Source organism: Pteropus alecto, unplaced genomic scaffold (genome assembly GCF_000325575.1).
Source record: "Pteropus alecto unplaced genomic scaffold, ASM32557v1 scaffold45, whole genome shotgun sequence".
Classification (NCBI taxonomy): domain Eukaryota; kingdom Metazoa; phylum Chordata; class Mammalia; order Chiroptera; family Pteropodidae; genus Pteropus; species Pteropus alecto.
The window spans coordinates 27,962,210-27,983,653 of NW_006442491.1; the positions used below are offsets into that span (position 1 = coordinate 27,962,210).

General features: G+C 49.1%; 1 protein-coding gene across 1 annotated transcript in view; it reads left to right on the forward strand.

The window, feature by feature from the left end:
* Positions 1 to 21,444, forward strand: part of TOX2 (TOX high mobility group box family member 2) — a 220,999-nt gene that overhangs the window by 126,303 nt on the left and 73,252 nt on the right. Inside the window, exons 3-4 of the mRNA XM_015596897.2 lie at positions 19,039 to 19,101; positions 20,009 to 20,074. Coding sequence (XP_015452383.1) covers positions 19,039 to 19,101; positions 20,009 to 20,074 — 129 coding nt within the window. The remainder of the gene's footprint in view (positions 1 to 19,038; positions 19,102 to 20,008; positions 20,075 to 21,444) is intronic.

Here is a 21,444-nt window from a genome sequence, read left to right on the forward strand (position 1 = left end):
TATAATATCGAATGTCAACTGTAGTTGAAAAGGAAAAAGAATGGGGAAGTCTTATAGAAAGACAGATTTGATTTGCACTTCCTTGTCCCCAGAGGGTTCATCTGAAGGAGAAGGTGGCTTTAAATGGTCCTTATCTTGATTGACATGCCCTCTGCCATCATGCCCACCTTTGTAAACACCATGACTGTCTACTCCTTGACTTAAGTCATCCTTGACTCGCCTCTCTGCCTCACTCCCCACTGGCTCCACCTTCAGGGTACAGCCATTGTCTCCCAGCTTCACTATTACCTGTCACCTGGGTGACTGCTGGAGCCTCCGCCCAGGTCTCCCTGCCTCCACCTTCCCCCTTAGAGTCTGTTCTCCTCACAGCAGCCAGTGCGATCTCTGTGAACCCCTCCCCTGCTTAAAGCCTTTTATCGCACGGTCCTAAGTGGCCTCCTGGATCTGTTCCGAGGATACCCTTAATATGCCCCACTGGGGGGCTGGGGCACCGGTCTGATCTCAGTTTTTGCAGTCTGCAGACTTGCTTCTGTTTCCTCCCTCCCAGGCAGAACTACTGCCCTGCAGCTTCTGAAAGTCCCCTTCCCCACTGACCAAGCTGCCATGCTTCTCAGTTTTGTATACGCAGACCCTTTTGTCTAGAATATGTTCCCTCTACCCTTTGAACTCCTGCTTATTCACGTAGACAGAGTCATGGCATCACTGTTTTCCAGACCCTTTCTCAGATCGCCCCCTTGTCTGACCCTCCACAGTCTGTGCCCACCCCGTCAAGCCCTCCCCATCAGTGCTGTGATGCCCTCGAGAGGACTGGATGCACCTTCATCCCCCTGCCTTCTGGAAGGCCAAGTAGCGCAGAATATGTGCTTGGGAAACATTTATTTAGGCAGTAAGGGCAAATAACCCCTCGCAAATTCAGTGCCTTCAGACCTAGAAAGACTGGGTTAGAATCCTCAGCCTGTGGTTTGATTTGGCCGTGTGACCTTAGACAAGTCACCTAACCTCTCTGATTTTGGAGGGCCATGAGCAGTGACAAAATGACACCTATAACGAAGTCCCTCTTCTTTCCCACTTGCTGGACAGTAGATGTCCCCAAAGACACTTGGGACCTTTAAATGGTCCCTCCGCTTTGCTCCGAGCAGAGAAAACCCAAAGAGGGGCCAGGCCCTCTGGCTCCTAGTATCGCGCACAGAGGAGCCCTGCACAGAACCCCAAACAGGAGCAAAAATAGCAACCATGGGGCAACCTGAGATGCAGAAGCCACAGGAAGAAGCCGCAGGCCAAGCGGATGTCAGCTGCTCCGAGGCCCCACTGAGGTTCCTCGGATGTGCCGAGGCATGCAGCCTTCACCCCTGCCCTCGCTGGCTCTTCTGACCACAGCATCAGATAAGGCCACGGAAAAAGTGCTGGCTTCCTCTCTCTGGGGAAGGGTAATCTCAGTGCCATCTGTGGGGTACACTCCATCCCCTGCTGCCTCTCTGGCTTCTCCTCCCTCCCCCCTTGCTCGTTCTGCCCACCTACCCATCTCCACCGGCACGCTCCCACTGTGGGGCCTTCGCATGGGCTGCTTCTCCCCCGTGTACGTGCCACGCACTCCCTCACCTCTTAGTCTTTGCTCAACTGTCACTTTCTTAATGAGGCCTCTTTGACGACCTTGTTCACACTTATATACCCTCCGACTCCAGGACTCTGGTTCATCTCACCTGGTCGCCTTTTTCTTGTTTCTATAGTTCTTAGAACCTTCTACCATACTATGTAAGTGACTTATTGTTTGTTTTCTGTCTCCAATGCAAGAGGGAAGCTCCAGGGATCTTTTTGGTCACTGCTATACCCCAGGGGCCTGAAATGGTACCCAGCACCAAGTGGATGCTCAGTAAATCCTCCTTCAGGACATGGATGCACGAGTGAGGGGCTAAGAGCCAGCCCAGCGGGCAGAAGAGGGCCAGGCTGGATTCGTTTGGATCCTTGTTTCATGGGCACGGACACACATGAGCATGTGCACACACGTCCTCAGCTACTTTTTGAGCCCCTAAGTATTTGGGACGGGGCCAGCCCAGCGCTGATGCTCGTCCAGTGTTTGTGGGAAGGAAGGGGAGGCTGATAGCAGTGCCAGTGCAGAGGAGGCTTGTGCTCTAGGCCAAGGGCCTGGCTGCGTTTCAGGAGTGGTTCAGCGGGCAGGAGAGTAGAGGTCCGATGGGAGGTGAAGAAGTCAGCAGGAACCGATCGAGCAGGACCTGGGGACCAAGGGGAAGAGTCGAAGACAAAGGGAACTTTGAAGGAGTATGAGCAGGGGAGTGACTCATGGATGATTTAGGACGGGCTTCTCCTGGTGTGTGATTAGGGGCAAAAACCCTTCCACCTTCTAGGAGTCAGCCCTGTGCCAGAAACCCCTTGGCTGTGCTTTTCACAAGGTGTCTCGTGAACCCGTTATATAGATGAGAGAACTAAGACTCACAGAATGGAGTCGCACAGAATCCATCCTCCATATGGCAGCCTGGGTCATATTTTAAAGGATAAATCAGAACGTAGTACTCCTCTGCAAAAATTCTCCAAAGGCTTCCTGTTTGGGATGAAATCGAAGTCCCTACCATAGCCCCAGGACCCCACCCGATCTGGCCCCTGCTGCCAGCTCTGGACTCCTCCTCGTCCCACCCCTCTACTTCCTATGTTCTAGCCACAGTATTCCTGCCCCAGGTGAGAGCTTCCTGCCCCCTGACCCCAGGGACTGGCAGATTCCTCTGCCCACAGTGCTCCCACCCCTACTTATTATGTGGCAGGCTCCTTCTGCTCCTTCAGGGGTCCCCCAGTTTAATGGTCATCTCTAGAGAGAGACCTCGTCAAGGAAGTTTCTCTCCGTCTTCTACCTCTGTACTCTCTTGGCCTGCTTCACGGCATTTATCAGAATTGTAGCCACTTTTGTATGCTTGCTTGTTTGTCGCCTGCCTCCCCCGGGGGACTTTGAGGCCTGCGAGGGCTGAGACCATGTCTGCAGAGGATGCTGGGAGCTCTGGGCCTTGAGGGTGGCCACATGCTCCTGGACCTGTCTGAGGAGACAAGCACCTGAGGAGGAGCTGCCCGATTCCATTACACCTGGTCTTGGCCCAATCCCAGGGACGCCCATATTCCCCATAATGTGAAACGCTCTGCCTGGCGTTTCAGCAGCCTGGAGGATCCACACATGCATGTGGAAAGACATTAGATCTGGGTTCGAATCCCCGCTCAGCCACCTAATAGCTGTGAGACCTTGGGCAGTTTCTTTTACTTTCTGAGCCTCAGTTTCCTCATCTGTAAAATGGACGTCTAGAGGGATGGTCTTCTAACAAGGGCCTAGCCCATGTGTTCCAGTACTCGATTCAGCTCTAAACTCCCTTAGCTGAAATCCAGACAAATTCTGAATTCTGAAACCCCATGTGTTCTGGCTAAGGGGGTTGTGGACCTGTGTGTGTACTGCTGCTGCGGACCCTTGAGGGGCATGAAAGTGAGCCAGAAATCTCATTTCCTCTCACTTTTGTGGCATCCAGCGTCTTCTTTGTCACCTGGGGTTAAGTTGGGGTTTGCTCAGGGGCAGAGGTTAAAGCTTGGGCAGAGTGAGCCCAGGTATGCAAGCATTTCTGGTTTGATTTAAAAGGCAAAATTTTTTTCTTATGAATCATCAGAAAAAGAAGTCAGAAGGAAGTGTGTGACCAAGAAGAGGAAATTAGGGTTTGCGAACTAACTACGTGAGTCACCCCCTTTCCGACTCCTGGGGATCCCTTGCTCTTGGCAGCTTTCATTCATTTCTGAGACTCTCAGTTCTGTATTTTGGAAAACACACTGGGGACTGTCGTGGTTTTATTCTAGTTCCAACCTTTCTTCCCTTTCTACCATCAATACAAATTTCTCTTTTTGAATCACTGCCATACTGTTTTAATTCTTATTGCTTTATCGACTGTTTCTTCTCTTCTGTGCTGCTCTGTGATCATCACAGCAGCTTCTGCCTGGCTTCCTAGATAGGCTCAAACCTTACCATCCCCAACCCATTCTCCATCCAGAAGTTTCTAAAATGCAGCTCACATTCTGGGCTTCAGCCTCAACTTCCCAGTGTAGCCCTGAGCCCCATCGGGATAAAGTGCTATTTGCTGTTGCATCTAAGACCTCACTGCCTCCCGCCTCCATGAATGGACCCGCCTCTCCAGCTCTTGGCCTTGGCAAATGCTGTTCCACTGCTCTCTCCCTTTTATCTGGTGCCTTCTGCCCTCACCTGGCTAATTCCACTCAGCCTGCAGGGAGATCTGCTTAGAAGCTACGTCCTCTGAAAAGCCTCTAGGCTCCCATATACTCTGGTTCCCAGAATATCTACCACCCATATTTTAATTCCTAGTTACGTTCCCCTCACTACACCATAGCTTCAGGAGGACAAAGACTGTGTCTCATCCATCACCGGTACCCTCTCCAGCACACAGAACAGAAGGCGGTTTTAAGCAAGACTGGATGGATTTGAGATAAATGTGTGGTGAGGGGCTGACTCCTGAGGCAGCAGGCAGGGGTCTCGGGTCCTTGTGTACCCTGCTTCTTCTGGCTGACTCTCTGCCGGAGGGTGGGTACCATGTTGCTTTCCAGTAGGCTGGAAACTGTTTCCAGGACAGCAGTGGTGGGGAATAGCCCAGCTTCACTATAGTGCCTGTGTTTCTTGTACATTTCTCTCTTTGTCACGGAATCAAGTATACATTTTTTTTTTTTATGTATTTGTTTCTTGGTGGATAGCCACCTGTGTGACTTTCCTGTTTTTGTCCCACGTCTTTTTGTCTTTCGGCATCTCGCTGTCTCTTTAATTTGACTGAGCCGTTTCTACATCGAGTATATTAACTGTCTCATAGTTGGTGCTGATATTTTCTTAGTCTGATGTCCTTTTCATTTTAGTTTCATTATGCTTCCTTCTACAGAAGATATTAATGCATATATATTTGAATCTGTCAATCTCCCTTCCTGCGTGATTGCTTCAAGGGCTGAGGAAGTTATCCTGCTGCAAATCTGATAAACATTCTGTTCTGTTTTCTGATATTTCCCTATAACATGACTTTTTATACTTAACTCTTTAATCCGTTTTAAGTACATTTTGGTGGGTGGCTTGCAGTGGGTATCTAGTTCAGTGTTCCTCAAAAAGAACAGGATAACCCTGTTATCCCCATTCCATTTATTAAATAATTGGCCTTTGTCTGTTTCCAAAAGGAGAGACAAAATAGAGTAGTTGTATGAACGTGAGCTTGAGGAGGTTAAGATTCTGGCTTTGCCACTTTCTAACTATGTGATCCTCGAGCATGTTCCTTAAATTGAGCTTTTCTCTTCTGTTAAACAGGATCACAGTATCTTCTTCACAGGCTTGTTGTAAAGATTGAGTGTAAATATCACACGTCAAGCACGTCACATGGTGTCCGGCATATTGTATGTCTCCTCCTTAACGTAATATGTTTCCATACATAGTTGAATCTAATTCTGCACTGTCTCGTCTGTTTCAATGATTTAAAGTTCTCCTTTGACATCACAACCACATTGCTTTAATCATTCAATTGTTGCTTCACAGAATGTTTCACTCTGGCCAAACCAGGTTCCCCTCCATGACCCTTCTTTTAGAACTATTGCTTCAAACTCCCACGGTTTATTATTATTATTATTATTATTGAAAGTTTATTCCTCATGTCCACTCTGCACTATAACCCACCTAGACCCTGCCCCCCACATACACCACAGTTTTCTTACTCTCCCAGCTGCCTACTGCTTGCTCACTCTGATGGTCCTTGCACCTGATAGGTGTGCATCAACTGCTCTCACCTGGCCTACCTCCACCTAGTGCCTTGGTGGCAATGCCTAGACTTGCTGTGGACCCCAAACTTCTCTGGGGATCACTTCTGTGTTCTTGGTCCCGTGAGAGCCTGGCACAAGGCCAAGTCCATAGTAAGTGATTAGATCAGGGCCTGGCAAAGGTAGGGATGCTGTCTGCGTCCTTGGTTTTTACAGTGACAGGGCTAACTCTGGCTTCTTCTGGAGGCATAGGCTCAGGGAACCGGGTAACTTGGTGGTTGTCACCCTCAGCATGCTGTTGCCAGTAACTGTGGGCCATCTACCAGCCTGAGCCTCAGTTTCCCCAGTGGGATCATGGGAATGTCTCTGAGGACCTGAGGCCCGTGATTTGATTTACCCTGGGTTGCTCGATAGTAAAGATGAATTAGAAGAACTCATTGGCACGTGCTGTGCCTTGGAGCGTGGTTTGCTCGCTCTGTGTTTTCTGGGGAGAAAAGATCATTAGGATAAAGCACCCCACAGTCCCTGTCCCCTCTGCCCTCCTGGCTTCTGTGCTTCAGGGTTACCAGGGAGAGTCCAGACCTGGAGCAGTGGAATTCGATAGTCAAGAACAGAGGGTGGCCCTCCGCCTGGAAAGGCAGCTGGGGTGGAATTGGGACCCAGCCTTTCTAGAGCACCTCGGTGTGCCTGCACACGACCAGACGGCACCACGAGCCCACTAGTTCCATTCCCATCTTATAGGAGATGACTGTGAGCATCAGGGCCGTGAGACCCCTGCCACAGTCACACAGCGGCTAAGAGTGGAGCCCGGCCGTGAACCCGGGTCTGCGGGCTGCCAGAGCTGGCCTGCTCCAGTGTTCTCTCAGCTCCCAAGTCCAAAGGCCGATTTTCATACAGCATTTAAAAACACATAGCTGCAGTGTTTACAAATACCGTTTCCTGTGTTATCTGGTATTGACAGAAGGAAGCGAACATGGCACTTTGTCTGTGTTAGGTTTTTGGGGTTAGATGCAAAAGTGCCAAGTTCAGCTGCCCTAGAAAACCTTTCTAGGTCAAATTACACTTTCAAAAGATTTTTTTTTCTTTTCTTCTTTTTTTAACTGCCCTACGATTGAACACTGTCGTTGACATATTTCCCTTCCAACAATACAAGCCCTTTGTGGCATGATTGTGGCTTGTTTTGTAGAGCCGGGGAGAAAATATCTTCCAGCTCATCTGCTGCTTATTGTCCCAGCCACACTCTGCCCCCTCCCTTCCCAATGCCACAGTCCCACCCTATGTATACTCATGTGGCTGTTAGTTAATTGTCTTTGGCGAGGATCTGTTTTGGGACTTGTTCCCAATTGCTCGGTTGATAGATAATTGTCAAACACAAATATTGGCAGCGCCGGGCAACCCAAGGCTCTGGACTGCTGACCGCTGACCGCTGACCGCTGACCGCAGCCCAGCCTCTGGGGTTGAGGCTGGGAGTGGACAGCTCTGTGCCTTTGCGAAGCAGCAGGGCAGAGCCGGAGGAGTGGCATAGCTTTGTCATTACAGCCTGGACTCTGGAGTTCTGCTTCCTGGGTTTGAATCCTGACTCTACTACTAGCTGTGTGGCCTTGGGCAAGCCACTTAACCTCACTTGTCCTCGGTTTTCTCATCTGTAAAACGGGAGCCATAGGAGTGTAATTTACCTCATAGAGTTGTTGTGAGGATTACGTGAGTTAAAATTCGTAAATCAATTACGAGTGCCTGGTTTATGGTAAGCGCTATGTAAATATCACCCAAATTTGAATCAATGATCATAGCGTTAGTGGACACTGTCATAAGTCATACAGATCTTTTCCTGACTGAGACACTCATTCTGCCAGCTGTTGAGAATATTGGCTGCTACCACCTCACAGCTGTGTCTCTTTCCAGGTTTTGCCTTTGGTGGAAGTGGGGGTCCTTGGCCAGCGTTATTCATCATCCTCCACAGAGGCAGCCGGCATCCACTGACTGCCCGCTTGGGAATGCAGCGGCTCAGCTCGCTGCTTCAATTTGGGACATCTTTGCAGAGCCATCCCAGCTCCAGACTTGGGACAGGCTGAGGCCTCTGATGTGACTGCATCACAGTCCAATTTTGTCCCTCTGCCCAGTCCTGCTCCCTCACTGTCCTGTAGGGCTCCCCACTGAACTTCCCACCTCACAACTCAGAGTCTTTTTCCTGGGACCCTGACCTAAAACCACAAGTAACCATCAGGTACTGAATGGATCTTGATATCCATTTAAAAACACATGTGTATTTCACTTGCTTGTATTTCCAGAAGCTCTTTGAGGAGAGGCCTTGGGGGTTCTGTGTCACCCCTGTCCTCCCATCTCTGGGCGTGTGCCATTTGTGCTTGATAAACATGGCTTGGCGAGCTCCCTCAGCTCTGGAGGGTCCTGGCTGGATGTTTGAAGGCAGGTTGTGTCTTTGGGACACTGTTCAGGCGGGAAGAGGAAGGTCTAGCTCCCAGACAAACCACGAAACTTAAAACAGACAGAACCGCCGAGGGGCCCAGAGAGCCTTGCTCATTCAACTTGTCCTTGTACAAATGAAGAAACTGAGGCCAGACAGAGGATGACCTTGTTCAGGCCACACAGCGAGAACGTACTTCTCTCAATCCTGGGAGGAGATGATCCTTAAGGGAAATAGTAGGGCAGGCTGGTCTTAGAAATGGACACGTGGCAGCCGGTTATGGTATTATGGTTCAATAAATGCTTTTGTAGATGCTCCCCAGCTGGGGGCAGCCAGTCTGGTCTGGGAGTGAGTGTCAGCAATGGTTTCCTAAAGGGAGACAATGTGATAGTGAATGGGAATTAACTGCCAGGAAAAGAAAGAGAAGGAAGGTTCAGGTGGAAAATACAAAGTTATAGGAGCCTAGACGTGTGGGAGCATGTGGTTCATGCAGGGAGCTTGAGACATCTCAGGCAGAGTAGGGGAGGAGCGTGAAAGGGATGAGAGGCCAGCCTGGATGGTCAGGTTAGCAGGGGGCAGGTTCTCAAGTGCTCTGAATGCTACAGTAAAGAATTTGACTTTTCTCTAGTGGAGAAGATGAGGCTTGAAGGAGAATGACCTGGGCAGAAGCAGACAGGGGCCTTTTCTGCTGTGATCCGCATTGGCCCTGCATCACTTGATTAAGTCTGTGCTCAGTAAATAGTTGTGGAATAAATGAGTGAACGAATGAGGGAGTGGAAGATTGTGCTGGAGAAAGATGGCCCAGCTGCAGTCTGTGGGGTGGGAGGAGGGACAAGCCCTAAGGCTTTGAAGAAGTCAGCTCCTACGGATGGTGAGTTTATCCTTCAGAGCTGGGAGTGTGGGTCCCTATCCTCTCTCCTCCCCATCCCAGAGAGGCCCATCGGCCAGCTTAGATAAGACTCTGGGCACACTGGGGGAATAGGTGGGACCAGCTGAGAACTCACACATTGACATCTCCTGCAGCAGAAGCTGGATGGAAAGCCATCAAAGTCATGAGCCAGCACTGATGGGGTCCTGGCCCTGCCCTTGGATGGCCTCATCTGACCACACCCTGACCCACTTCCCAGGCCTCGGCTCCCTGCAGCCATAGGCAGTGTCTAAAGCCTCCTTGGAATCATTCCCCCTCAGAGCGGCCAAATGAAAATGTTTGTTGAAAACAACATGTGCATAATTAAAGCTTAATGAGCGCTTGTCTGTTTGGAATGTGCAATTAGATTTATAATCGGGGATGGGAGCGAGCTCCAAATGGCTTTAAATGGAACTGAGAGAAAGGATAATTTTTGCCATAAATCTGTGGTAATGCGGATGGCGTGTAAGCTACCACCAGTGGAAGAAACACAGGCCTGCCAGGCGGCTATGCTATGCCCACTGGGATACCCTGCCCATCGGGCCCTCTTGTCAGCTGCAGCTGGATCACGCCCTGTGGTGGGAGTCACCAGTGGTCTTTGAGGTATATCTGCTCTGGGTTGGAGCTGGAGTTTCTATCTGCAGTCTACGGGCTCTGTGATCAGAGCCAACTGTGGGGGGATGAGGGGTTGGTGCCAAGTCTAACTGCCCTGGTCTCCAGGGCCACTTGGCCAGGCAAGGAGGCCTGCACCATCACCGCGTCACCCCTGGGCTGGGATGTGGCTCAGTATTCTGCTTTCTGCTCTCCACCACCTAGGACTCAATGAACATTTCTTGAATGAGTGAATGCTTCTGTGCCATCTTCTTGCCTTAAACAAGTCACTCTCCCTCTGTGGGCCCCAGTTTCCTCATATCTACCAGGAGAATTGGATTCGACTATTGCTGATGTGGACTCTCCCATTTCTGAGGTTCTGGGTCTGGAGCAGAGGGTCTGGCATCTCGATCAGCACTGTCCAGTAGAATGTTACGCAAATTACGTATGTAATTTAAAATTCTCTAGTAGCCACATTAAAAAAAAGTAAAAAGAAACATAAAATTAATTTTAATAATATATTTTAGTTAACTCTATATATCCAAAATCTTATATAATCAATGGAAATATACTGCTGAGGCATTTTACATTCTTTTTTGGTTTTTGTTGTAATAAGGCTTTGAGACCAATATGTATTTTACACTTAAACACTTCTCAGTTTGGACTAGCTACATGCTAAATGCTCAATAGCCACGTGTGTCTGGCGGCCACCACACTGGACAGTGCAGATTCTACAGAGAGCATGGTTGGAGCCAGGTGGGAGATGGGAGGGCTCTGCTTCCTCATCTGTAAACCAGAGGCAGTGATCCCCACCTTCCGGAGGAGCTAGGTCACCTGCCTGGTAGCGCTCCACCACCAAGCTGTAGTGATCACTGGCTTTTCGCACTGCCTCTCCATGTTTTTTATTGACTAAAACAAGTGGCAGTGTCCAAGCCAACTCTTCTCAGCAGTGGAGAAGAGGGTCCTGCAGTGGCCACAGCCCGCTCCCAGCCCCGCTGTCAGGCTGTGCCCAAGGTGTTGGCCCCCTTACTGGTAGATAAGACCCCAGGCCCAGAGTCGCGGGATCACCAGCTTGCAAATTGTGTAGTTGGGAAGCCAGCGTGGGCTTTTGTGGGGCCAGCTTGGGCATGTTCTGGCTGTGTAGCCTTGGGCAGATCCCCTAACCTCTCTGGGCCTCAGTCATCACACTGGATTATATTTCTCAGAGGGCAGAGTAAGAATGCATGTTATGTCTGGCAAAACAGGAGCTAAGGAGGAAACCATTCTTTGGGAAGAAATTGATATTTGATATTTCAGGAAGAAAGCACAAGTCATCATCGTGGAAAGAAATCAGGCCTCAGTTGGACTCTCTTACAAAGATTTTAATTTATGAATTTTATTTCAAATTATATTTGGTGGCTAGAGGCATCAGGGGTCTTTCTCATGCTCAGGACCTCAAAGGTTTGCACGAAGCCCCAGTTTCTTCATCTACAGAAGAGAAGCAGTTATGGCATCTTTGTAGGGTTGTCGTGAAGATTAAATAATAATATAAGTAATAGCTAACGATTGTTAAGTGCTTTCCCTGTACCAGGCAATGATCTAAACACATTCTTTGTGTTAAGGTATTTAATCCAAATGATAGTCATACCCATTTTCCAGATGAGGAAACTGAGACAGTAACTTTATTAAAAGGGCACTCAGCTTGAAAAGCAAGCCCAAGATTTGAACCCAGGAAGCCTGGCGTCAGAGCCCATGTCTGCAACGACTGTGCTATATCTATCATCCTTCTCTGGGTGATGGTGGGCCTGGAGTTAAACATACAGGACCTGGTCGGAGTTTGAGCCTGGGGCTCTACCCCTGTTCCATTTCATCTGTGCAATGCCTCTCTGCCCCCTCCCCCAACGTCTCCTGGTCCTGACGTGCATCTCTCTGTGAGACTTCCACCTAAAACCACATTCTCGGCAGGGCCCAGGGTGCAGCTGCCACATTTGCTGCCTCTGTCTTTTTCTTTCTTTTTCTTTTTTTTTTTAGATGCCTCTATCTTTCGAGCTGTGTTTTATCTGTACAGAATGAGTGCTCTCATGGCCTGATGTGGGGAGCAGTGTATGCGGCTTTGATTGCTTCCTCTTCAGATCTCTGTGAGGCTCATCTCTTGGTGTCTGTGACTGGCTGGACTAAGGGCTGTGCATCCTTGGTCTTTGATCTGTGTCTCTGTGCAGAGGGGAGGGGCAGCAGCTTCTACAGAACAACTGTTGCTTTGGTACCTGGAGTCAAGGCCAAGTTTAGAACTGACTGGGTGGCTTTGGGCAAGCTCCCCAACCACCCCGAGTCTCTCCTTGCTCATCTCTGCAATGGGGCTGGTCATGTAGCCTTAGAATTTCTGGGAGGGTTCCAAAGAGATGACCAGGCACAGCTCTGAGGTGAGGTTTGGTATACAGTAGTTGCTCACTACCCTGTGCTCACAGCAGCCTTGGATGTCATGTCCCCTGCTCTTTACCTGGCCAACTCCTGGTTGTCATACATTCTGGAGCTTCCAAGTCACCTTTGTCAGAATGCCTCTTTTGAAAGGCCCTCCTCCCTGCTTCTACTCCTCTGTGATAACCTTATCCTGCCATGGTCACATTGGTCTAAGAAGAGGCCATCATTCGATATCTAAAACAGGACGCTGAATTCATTGCTATACTTTGCAAAGCTAGTCTCTCCAAATCAAGCAAGAGCTCGTCTTTGCAGGGTTTGGGGAAGCATGGAGCCCTGGGATAGGGGAACTTCCAGAAGCAGGAGGTTCTGGGACTGGCTGACCCTGGTTGTGGACATGTGGCTATTGGAGTAAGACTATTACTGATTGCTTGATTTTCAGGGGCCGGGTGAATGCAAAGCTGTCACTAAGCAATAGGGACTGGCTACAAACAAGTTTTGTGGTTACTTGTTCCTGTCTTGGGACTATGCCCAAAGACTGGCCCATCTTCTTTACTCAGACTCGGAGAATAGGAGTGTTTTCTTCTCCCAAACTTCTCCAAAGGACTGAGGCCTTCTTGAGGGCAGGGGCTGTCGTCATCATTACGATGTGTCTGGTGTCAATACAATGTTGACACATATAAGCCCTCACCAGATATCCGTCAATGAACAATAACCGTTGCCCCCTCTGTAACGTCATAATTCCTTTGGTCTTCCCTCTTTTCAATGCCTTGTGACAAGCTTTATTTATTATAAATCTCCAACGGGTGGGAGCGTGTTACTTAGTACATTGTAGGCACTTCAGTGATACAAGAAGGACATCGACTGATTTCATATTGGTTCTGATCTTAGACCCAGGACCAACAGTGAGAATGAATGAGGAGAAGACATGGGAGGGAGGGGGTGAAAGGGAGGTCAAGGTGAAAGGGTTGAACAGGAGGGACATGCTTCACCCATCAGACTAAAGGAAAGGTCAGGATGGGTGTGATTGTGATGTAAGTGATGTGGGGAAGGTGGAAGACTTGGAGGGGATATCGATGGCTTCAGTGACATAGGAGACATGGTTCCCTGCTGGACTGAGGGGGATGGCAGCTGCCGAGGGGACAAGAGTTTAGCACATAATAGCAAGAGTAGATAGCATTTATTAAGCACCTGTCAAAAATCATTTCCATTATTAAGCATTATGTTACATATATTTAACTTATGAGTCAAAAATTAATAACTGCCATCAATACCACTTTACAGGTGAGGAAACTAAGGCAAAGAGAGATTAAAGCCAAGGTCGCACACAGCTATTAAGTGGTGGAACAAATATTTCAATTCAGGAATAAATGCTGAAATGTCGCCCAGTATATCACACTATGCATGGAAGTTGAATTAAGTCCAAAGCTGACTTGGGATGGAGGCTTTACGGTTGGGCCCAAGAATATGTGTTTATAGAAGCTAGCAAGACTGTTAAGGCTGGAGCGCACGGCCAGAAAAAAGACCTGGGAAGAGTTAGATTTCAGTGGTTAAAGGAAGGGAGAATGGTAACTCCACACTGATAATGGGACAGTGTGTGCAAAAGCAGTTGGCACTGGAAAATCCTGGAACATTTGGGACACTGTGGGAGCTGAGGCTCAGGTCTGGTTGTCATGGAGCCTCCTGGATGCCAGGGTTCATCTGAGCAGTGGAGGCATTGCCAAAAGACCGCTAGTGACAGCCAGGGTGGAGATGGATTGAGGGGGAGGGGAAGCTGAGCAAAAAGCTTCTGCGGGTGATTGGCTCGGGGGGATGTAGGAGGGAAGGGGACGAGTTGCCCTGGAGGTCCTGACTATGGCACTTTGTGCAAGGTGACACCTTCTCTCATGACGATAGAACCCTGGAGAATGAGCAGGTCCATAGAGGTGACACGAGTTCAGCGTTGGGTGTGTTGTATTTGAGGTGCTCATGGACCAAATGGGGGAGATGTCCAGGGGGAAATTGTACATTGGAATCTGGAGGTGACTCAGCTAAAGATGAGCATTTGAAAGTCAGTGACATGTTGCAACCCTGAGAAGTTATGACATTGTCCAGGGAAACCGTAAATAGAGTGAGAAGGAAATACCAGACCCACTTATCCACCTACCTATCCATTGCATCCACCCATTCAATACTTTCCATTTACTCAGGCAGCTCATCCACCCAGACATCTATCCATGGACTCCACACACCCATCCTAACCATCTTTGTTTATCTTACCCACTATCCCAATCATCCTCCCATCCACCTATCTCTTCATACTTACCTAGCCATCCCATCTCATCCATCCATCCATTACTCCCTCCCATCCCAACCATCCAATCCACACATCCCACCCACCCTTCTGCCCACACATTTATCCATTCCACCCACCCATCCCACTTTCTGATCCAGCCGTGGTGTCACCTGTTTATCCACCTACTGGCCCATTCATTCCCCAGACCATTCATCTTACCCTCCCACCCGACTCCCCATCCCTCCATCCCAACCCGTATACCTACCCACCATACATCACTCATCTTACCATTCCAACTATTCTCTGCTCTATTCATTATGTTAAGCACCAGCAACATGTGACTTTTGGCTGATTATTTGCTAAGTTTCCTTAAAGATTTCTCAGACATTACCAAAAAATGTAAATCATCTCATTCATAATTTTTCTACTGATTACATGTTGAAATCATAATACTGTGAATATATTGGATTAAATTTAAAAAGTCATTAAAAATTAATTATACCTGTTTATATTTATTTTTTTAATGGTGGCTACTATAAAATTTTAAATTACGTAAGTGGCTTGCATTATATTTCTATTTGACAGTGCTGATTTATACCATCCATCATCCATCCATCCATCCAACCCATCCCATCCTTTATTCCCTCCTTCCATCTATTCATCCTCCCACTTATCACATTTGTCCATTCCACAGTTATTTAATTTACACTTTTTTTGAATCAGTGACTCCGTGGGTCATAAGAATGAGGAAACTGAGGCTTCAAGCAGTTCAGGAGCTTTCCTGAGGTGGCACAGATGGAGCCAGCATTATCTGCCTCACTTAAGATCAGGGCTTCTCATCTTTCACCTTGGCTGCCTATTTGCTAAGTTCCCTTAAATATTGAAAAAATAAAGGGTCTAGCTTGGGGAGGAGGCTGTTGGAATAGCGGCCCAGGAGCCCCTCTCGCCAAGGGGACCACACTGTGTGAGGAGAGACAGCCCTTTTAGAAGCCTCTGTGAACTGAGTCCCCGGTGGCCGTCATGAAAGGGTTATCCCCACACATTCGGTATTTGCAAAAATGTGGGTTCTTTCAGATTCCAAAACTCATTTCCATGACAAAACTCTTGGGAAGAGAAGATGAAGGCCTGGCTTTTGCAGAACAATCTTCCAGCTGTAATGAGGACTGAAGATGGTGATGGGAAAAGGAATTATAATTAGAATATGAAATGGGGAAAATTAATCTATTCCAGTCGGTGGTAAGAGGACGTTCTGGCGTTTCATGGAAATTCTTAGGCCGTTGTTTCCCCCTGCATTTTTTTTTTCCTTCATATTTTAAAGCATATGAAAGGTTGTGTGGTGTGGAAAGAGGATTTTTGACCGAGGGACTGATAAATGGTGAACTATGCGCAGAATTTAAGTTCATGTGCATCTTCGCTTTGTATGTCTGTGCATGCTCACGCCACATATGTTTGTGTGTGCATTTACATGCGTTACGTTTATACGGTTGCAGGTAGTGTATTTATACACATCGGACCTCCCCTCCTTTCTGTGTGTGCGTGCTGTGGGTATTGTGTACTCAGCCCTGTAAAGAGTCTGTGATATGTGCACACTCATCCTTGTGCTGTGGACCCATCTGTTCCTGTTGGTCTGTGGTACCCATGGATGTGGTACATGTGTGACTAGGTGCTGCCTTGAGCACTGTGTTGTGTGTGATCATCGGCCCCCATTGGTTTGTGGTGCTTAAGTTGTCACCATGCTTGGGCACACTGCATATGCCGTATACTTTTGGGGTCACATACACACTCAGCATTTGCTATGCAGTGGGTATAGATGTGGGTGTTTTGATCTTGTTTGTGCACATTGAGGAGGAGGTGGTCCTGCTGTGCCTGAGCACAGAAGCTGGCTTAGTGACATCTCCCGTTGGGTATGTTCTTTCCTCTAGAAAGGGTCCCCCAAGTGGAGGGCGGAGGGGAAAGCTCCAGGCCTTAGTACCACAGACTGGAGGCCAAGCCAGGGGAAGTCTGGGAGCCCTCAGGTCCCCTCCCTCCCTGCTTTCCCCCTCCAAGATCTCTGACATAGTGGAATCCTGGGCAGAGGTGGACAGGAAACAGGTCGCACCACCACTTCAGGGCCCCTTGTTCATGGCTGCTCAGGAGCCAGGTCCTCAGCCCAGTGTGCTCCCAGGGCCCAGGCCAGGCCCCCAGGGATAGCCAAATGGAGGCAGACCCAGGCCCTGCCTCAAGAGCTGCCACCAACGTCTTAGGGCCTCCTTGAAAGCAGGAAGCAAGCTTTACCCCAGCTTGTGGCAGCTCTTTCTTGGTTGACTAAACAAATCAATGAATTTCAAGCTCACTCGAGGCAGGCTCTGGTGACTTCAGGAGGACCCACTGCCCAACCCCATTCCCACCCCCAGCACACAGACATCAAGATCCAGGGTCTCCTTTCCTCGCATCCCCAGTGCCATTGTCCACTGCTCACTGTGGATGAGTCCTCCTGCCCCGAACCACTAACACATCCTCGTCGAACATCTGTTTGTGCCGGGCTAAGTATCGATTGTACAGGGCGTGGTGCAGCAAAGCCCCATCCCTGCCATCGAGGTGCGTAAAGCCGGGTGGGAGGGACCAAGCCCGAGAGGCAAACAGACCATTCTGTAACTACCTGTCCAGCTTCTCCCTAGCTGCACCACCTCAGGCATGTCTGCCGGTCCTCTCAAACGGTTTCTTTGGTTTTAAACAGGGGTTTTGTGAGGGTTAAATGAGATCTTTTGTGGAAAGCATTTTGCTCGGTGCCAGGTGTATTCACTCATTCACCAGATATCCGTTGAGTGCCTGCTCTGTGCATTGGGGGAGACAGCAGACAAGGCTCCTCCTTTTGAGGTGGCTCCGTTCTAGTCAGTGTTTAATAAATGGGCTGTGGCACAGTCCTTTTGGGGACATCTTGTCCTCTCCTCCTTTGATATATATTCTTATATTTTTAGCCTATACTATATTGTTTGATGACTGTCGCTTTATCAAACGTTACAAATACCTGGTTAAACTTAGCCCCCTCTATTTCCTATCTTTTTTTTCTTTAGAACATACTTATAAATTATGTGTGTTTTTTTTTTTAAAGTTTTCTTTTTATCCAAATAATACATGGCCATGGTGACACATCGAATAGTACCCAGGAGCTATTCTTGAAAGTTCCTTGCCCTGCCCAACTCATAATCCTATTCCTGATACCAGCCTGTGCCAGGCACTGAGAGATTTGGAAATGACCAGGGCACTGTCCAGCCTCCATGTTGCCCCACACAGGGTAGAAGACAGATGTGGAGACAATCTATTTGTTAAGAGGGACAGCCAGAGGATGGGACAGCATGGCAGGCTTCTTGGAGGAGGTGATCTTTGAACAGGGCCTTGAAGCATGAGCTCAGGGTGCAATGTGGTGGTTGGAGCCCTACATTGGGGTTCAGTACCCAGATCCTATGCCTGGCCTTTACTTTTGCTAATTCAGCAGTCACTGAAGGATTCTACCCTTCCCTGGTCTGATCAGGCAGTTGGATAAAACCACCAATTCCACTGCTTCGATGGGAAGACTGGCTTGGTAAAAGACAGGGACTGGTGCAGTGGTGGTTCCATCCATCCATCCATCCATCCATCCACCCACAAGCATTTACTGAGTATCTTGTCTATGCCAGGCACTATTCTAGGTGTTTAGGAGTCTCCATTTTAGCAGAGGAAATCCAAATGTAGGCAAAGAACTTGGTAAATTATATAGATGCTAGAAGGTAAAGAGCCTATGGAACAAAGAACAAGGTAGAGCGGAGAGTGGGGAGTGGTGGTGGCAGGGGTGAGCTCTCATAGTCCACAGAGGTGGGAGGCTGGCCTCTGAGCCAGTTGATGAGGAAAGCCTCTCTGAGTGAAGCCTCTCTGAGAGATGAACTGACATCTTGTGCCTGATCGTGGGAGTGTGGCTTTTTACAGCCTCCATGAGAGCCGCTCGGCAATGTCTATCAAAGTTGCAAATGCACACACAACTGGACTCAGCGATCATACAAACTAATCCTACAGTAAATTCACACCCCTGCGAAATGATGGATGTACAAATCTATTCATGGGAGCAATGCTGGACTAGTAAAAGACTAGGAACAAGTCAATTGCTCATGTGCTCGACTAGTTAAATATATATGTTTCATTCATCCTGTGGAATACGAGGTACCGGAAGACAGAATTATGTTCTGATATAAAAGACTTTCGCAGATGTGGTGCTAGGAGGAAAATAAGATGCAAAATGGTATGTATAGAATGCTGTCATTTATGTGAAAGAAATGACTATAAAATGTATATATTCAGACCATCTCTGAGAGGATGTAAAAGAAGCTGGTAAACTCAGTGGTTGCCTCTGGCTCTGGAGAGGGGTAATGGATGGCTAGGAGGTGGGTGGGAAGAGATTTCTCACTCTGTTGCTTTTTGTACTTTGGGAATTTTGAACCATGTGCATATAACCTAATAAAAAATAAAAATTTTCAATTAAAATAGCCAGCTGCCGTTGGTACTCCACCCAGATCTTTTTACTAGCCAGCACGGCCATCTCCCATCTGCTATGAGCACTGGCTACACGTGGGTCACAGCTGGCACAATTCTCAGGAGCACAATTCTCAGTCCTTGATCAAAAGGGGCCACCATGCTCAGGTTATGCCTCCCCCTGTCTCCCAGTGGCTGACTGATCTGGGCTACAGAAGTCCTGCCCCTCGCTTCATGCTGGGATTTAACTCTGTGGTACGGTTCATACTCAGAGCTCCCCATGGGATCAGGCTCCAACAAGTCCCCAGCCGAGACCACATCCTTGCTTAGCTCCTTCCACTGCCCTGTCCTGCATCCCTCCCACCCTGTAAGGTTATTCCTAAAGAGCACTTCTCAAAAACCACATGCATTTAAATCCTTGTCTCAGGCTCTGCTTCTAGGGAATGCCAGCCAAGACACCTGCCTCAAAGGGAACAGGAAGGGAACTAACTGGAATTGAATGAACTCCTTGTTTCAGTGCAACATCTTGTAGAGAGGGAACCATGTCATTATCCCCATTTAACAGATGAGAAACCTCAGAAGTTCAGATACCAGCTCAAGGTCACCTTCAGGGAAAAGGGCAGCCACACTTCATTACACCTGCTCCCTCTTGCGGGCAGCTCTTCCTGAATTCAGAATTGGCAGCTTCTCAGAACACAGGACTGCAGTTCCTGTGCATGATTTCTACCACAGGATGGTAAGGCCTGTAGGACACATCCGGGCAGGCTGTCATGACTGCAAGGCCTTGGGGGTCTTGGCCTCCCTCCATCATGTGGAATTCCAGCTCTAGCTGAAAAGAGTCCGAGGTTATTTTGGCCGAGAGAGATCTTTGCATACTTCCAGGGGTGGGGAGCTCCGTATCTGACGAGGCAGCCTGGCCCATTTATGGACAGGGTGTAAAGGGCAGAAAGGTTCTCCTCTCTTCCTCCTAAGTGTGATGATGGCGCTGACCCTCAGGGAGCACAGAGCCCCTGCTGCAATGGGAGCCTGGGCATCCTGGGCTCCATCTTTGCTTCTCCTTCCCCCTCAGCGCATTCAGTCCCCCGGCCTCCTCTGGCTCCTTCTCCCAGGGTCTTCTTGAGAACATTTTACTCAGAGCTGCTTCTCTGTCTTTCTGTTCCAGTTTGATGGTGACAGTGCCTACGTGGGGATGAGTGACGGAAACCCAGAGCTTCTATCAACCAGCCAGGTAAGTGCCCCATCCCTTCGGAGTGGGGGTCTCGCCTTGGGCCGGCTGGACCCAGGCTGCTCCTGGAGTGAGGAGGGATGCCGAGTGGGGGTGACATCCTACTACTGTCCTCTCTCAGAATGATCAAGCCTATCAGTTGAGTCCCCGTAAAAGGGACAAACTAATACTACGGTGTTCTCGGTACAGGCCTGGCTACTGTTGGCTTAAAATGGGCATCAATAAAAACTTGATAAAACTCAAAATGTGTTGCCCATGTTCCCCATGAGCTGGGGGGACATTTTCAGCGAAAGTGAGTAGAGATGTCATACGCTCCCTGGGGCGCCAGCCTCCGGCCACCATACAGCACCCTGGGGACGTACATTGGTGTGGAGGCGCACACTCCCGTGCAGTCACACAGGGTCCCCCTGCCCATCTGGAGTTGTCTAATGCTACTGGGGAGGGTGGTGGACTTGGTGCAAAGAGATGACAGCAGAGGCTTCCTGTGCAGTCCTCCCCGGTGGTGGAGGGGTCTGAGTCATCCCGGGCAAGGCTGTCCCCATCCCCACTGGGAGTCCACATGAGTGGGAATCTGATTTTCCACTGAGAGCCTGGTCTCCAAAAAATTAAGGTTTCATTCAGCTGGGAGCATCCTCACTATAGACTCTGATGCCAGAGAGAGTTCTCATTGTAGGCTGGGAGGCCCGGGTGGCCCTGACTGAAGGCTGTGGCAACCTGGAGGGTGGCAGCGGTGCCCGCAGGGTGGCAGCAGCTCAGGGTGCTGGATGGAAAGGCAAGGAGTCCCATAGCTGCCGAGAAACCTGGAAAGCTGGGGGCGGCCTGTCCGTGGAGCTGACCTCCACCCTCTGCCTAGGCAGTCGTGATGGGTGTGACAATCCAAGCTGGGTGGCCGGGCCTACATTTTCTAGCTGGGGAAACAGTAGCCTATCATTTCACAAACATTTGTGTGTCCTACTATATGGGGGCATAATGAGTAAGACACGGTCCTCAGGGAGCACTGCCAGTGAGGGAAGATACGGTAGTCCCAGCTACAGGTGTGGGACTCTACTGCAGGACGCTGCACACCCCTGCCCTGCCCCACTCCACACACACACACGCACAGGGGTGTTCATGGCGGGGCTGCCATTGCATTTCCCTTCTCTAACCTGCTGCAAAGCCGCCTTAATATTGCACTGATGCGTGCCAACCTGCGAGATACTGGTGGGCAGGACTCCAGGTCCTGGAAACGCTCATTTTGGAAGAGACCACTGAAGTCATTTAATTGTCCATAATCAGCCTGGAAATGTGCTTCAGGGGTAAAGACCAGAGCTTACCCATGAACATCTCATCTGAGCCCTTTCACAGTATTTAAATTGAATTTTCTTAACACCCTG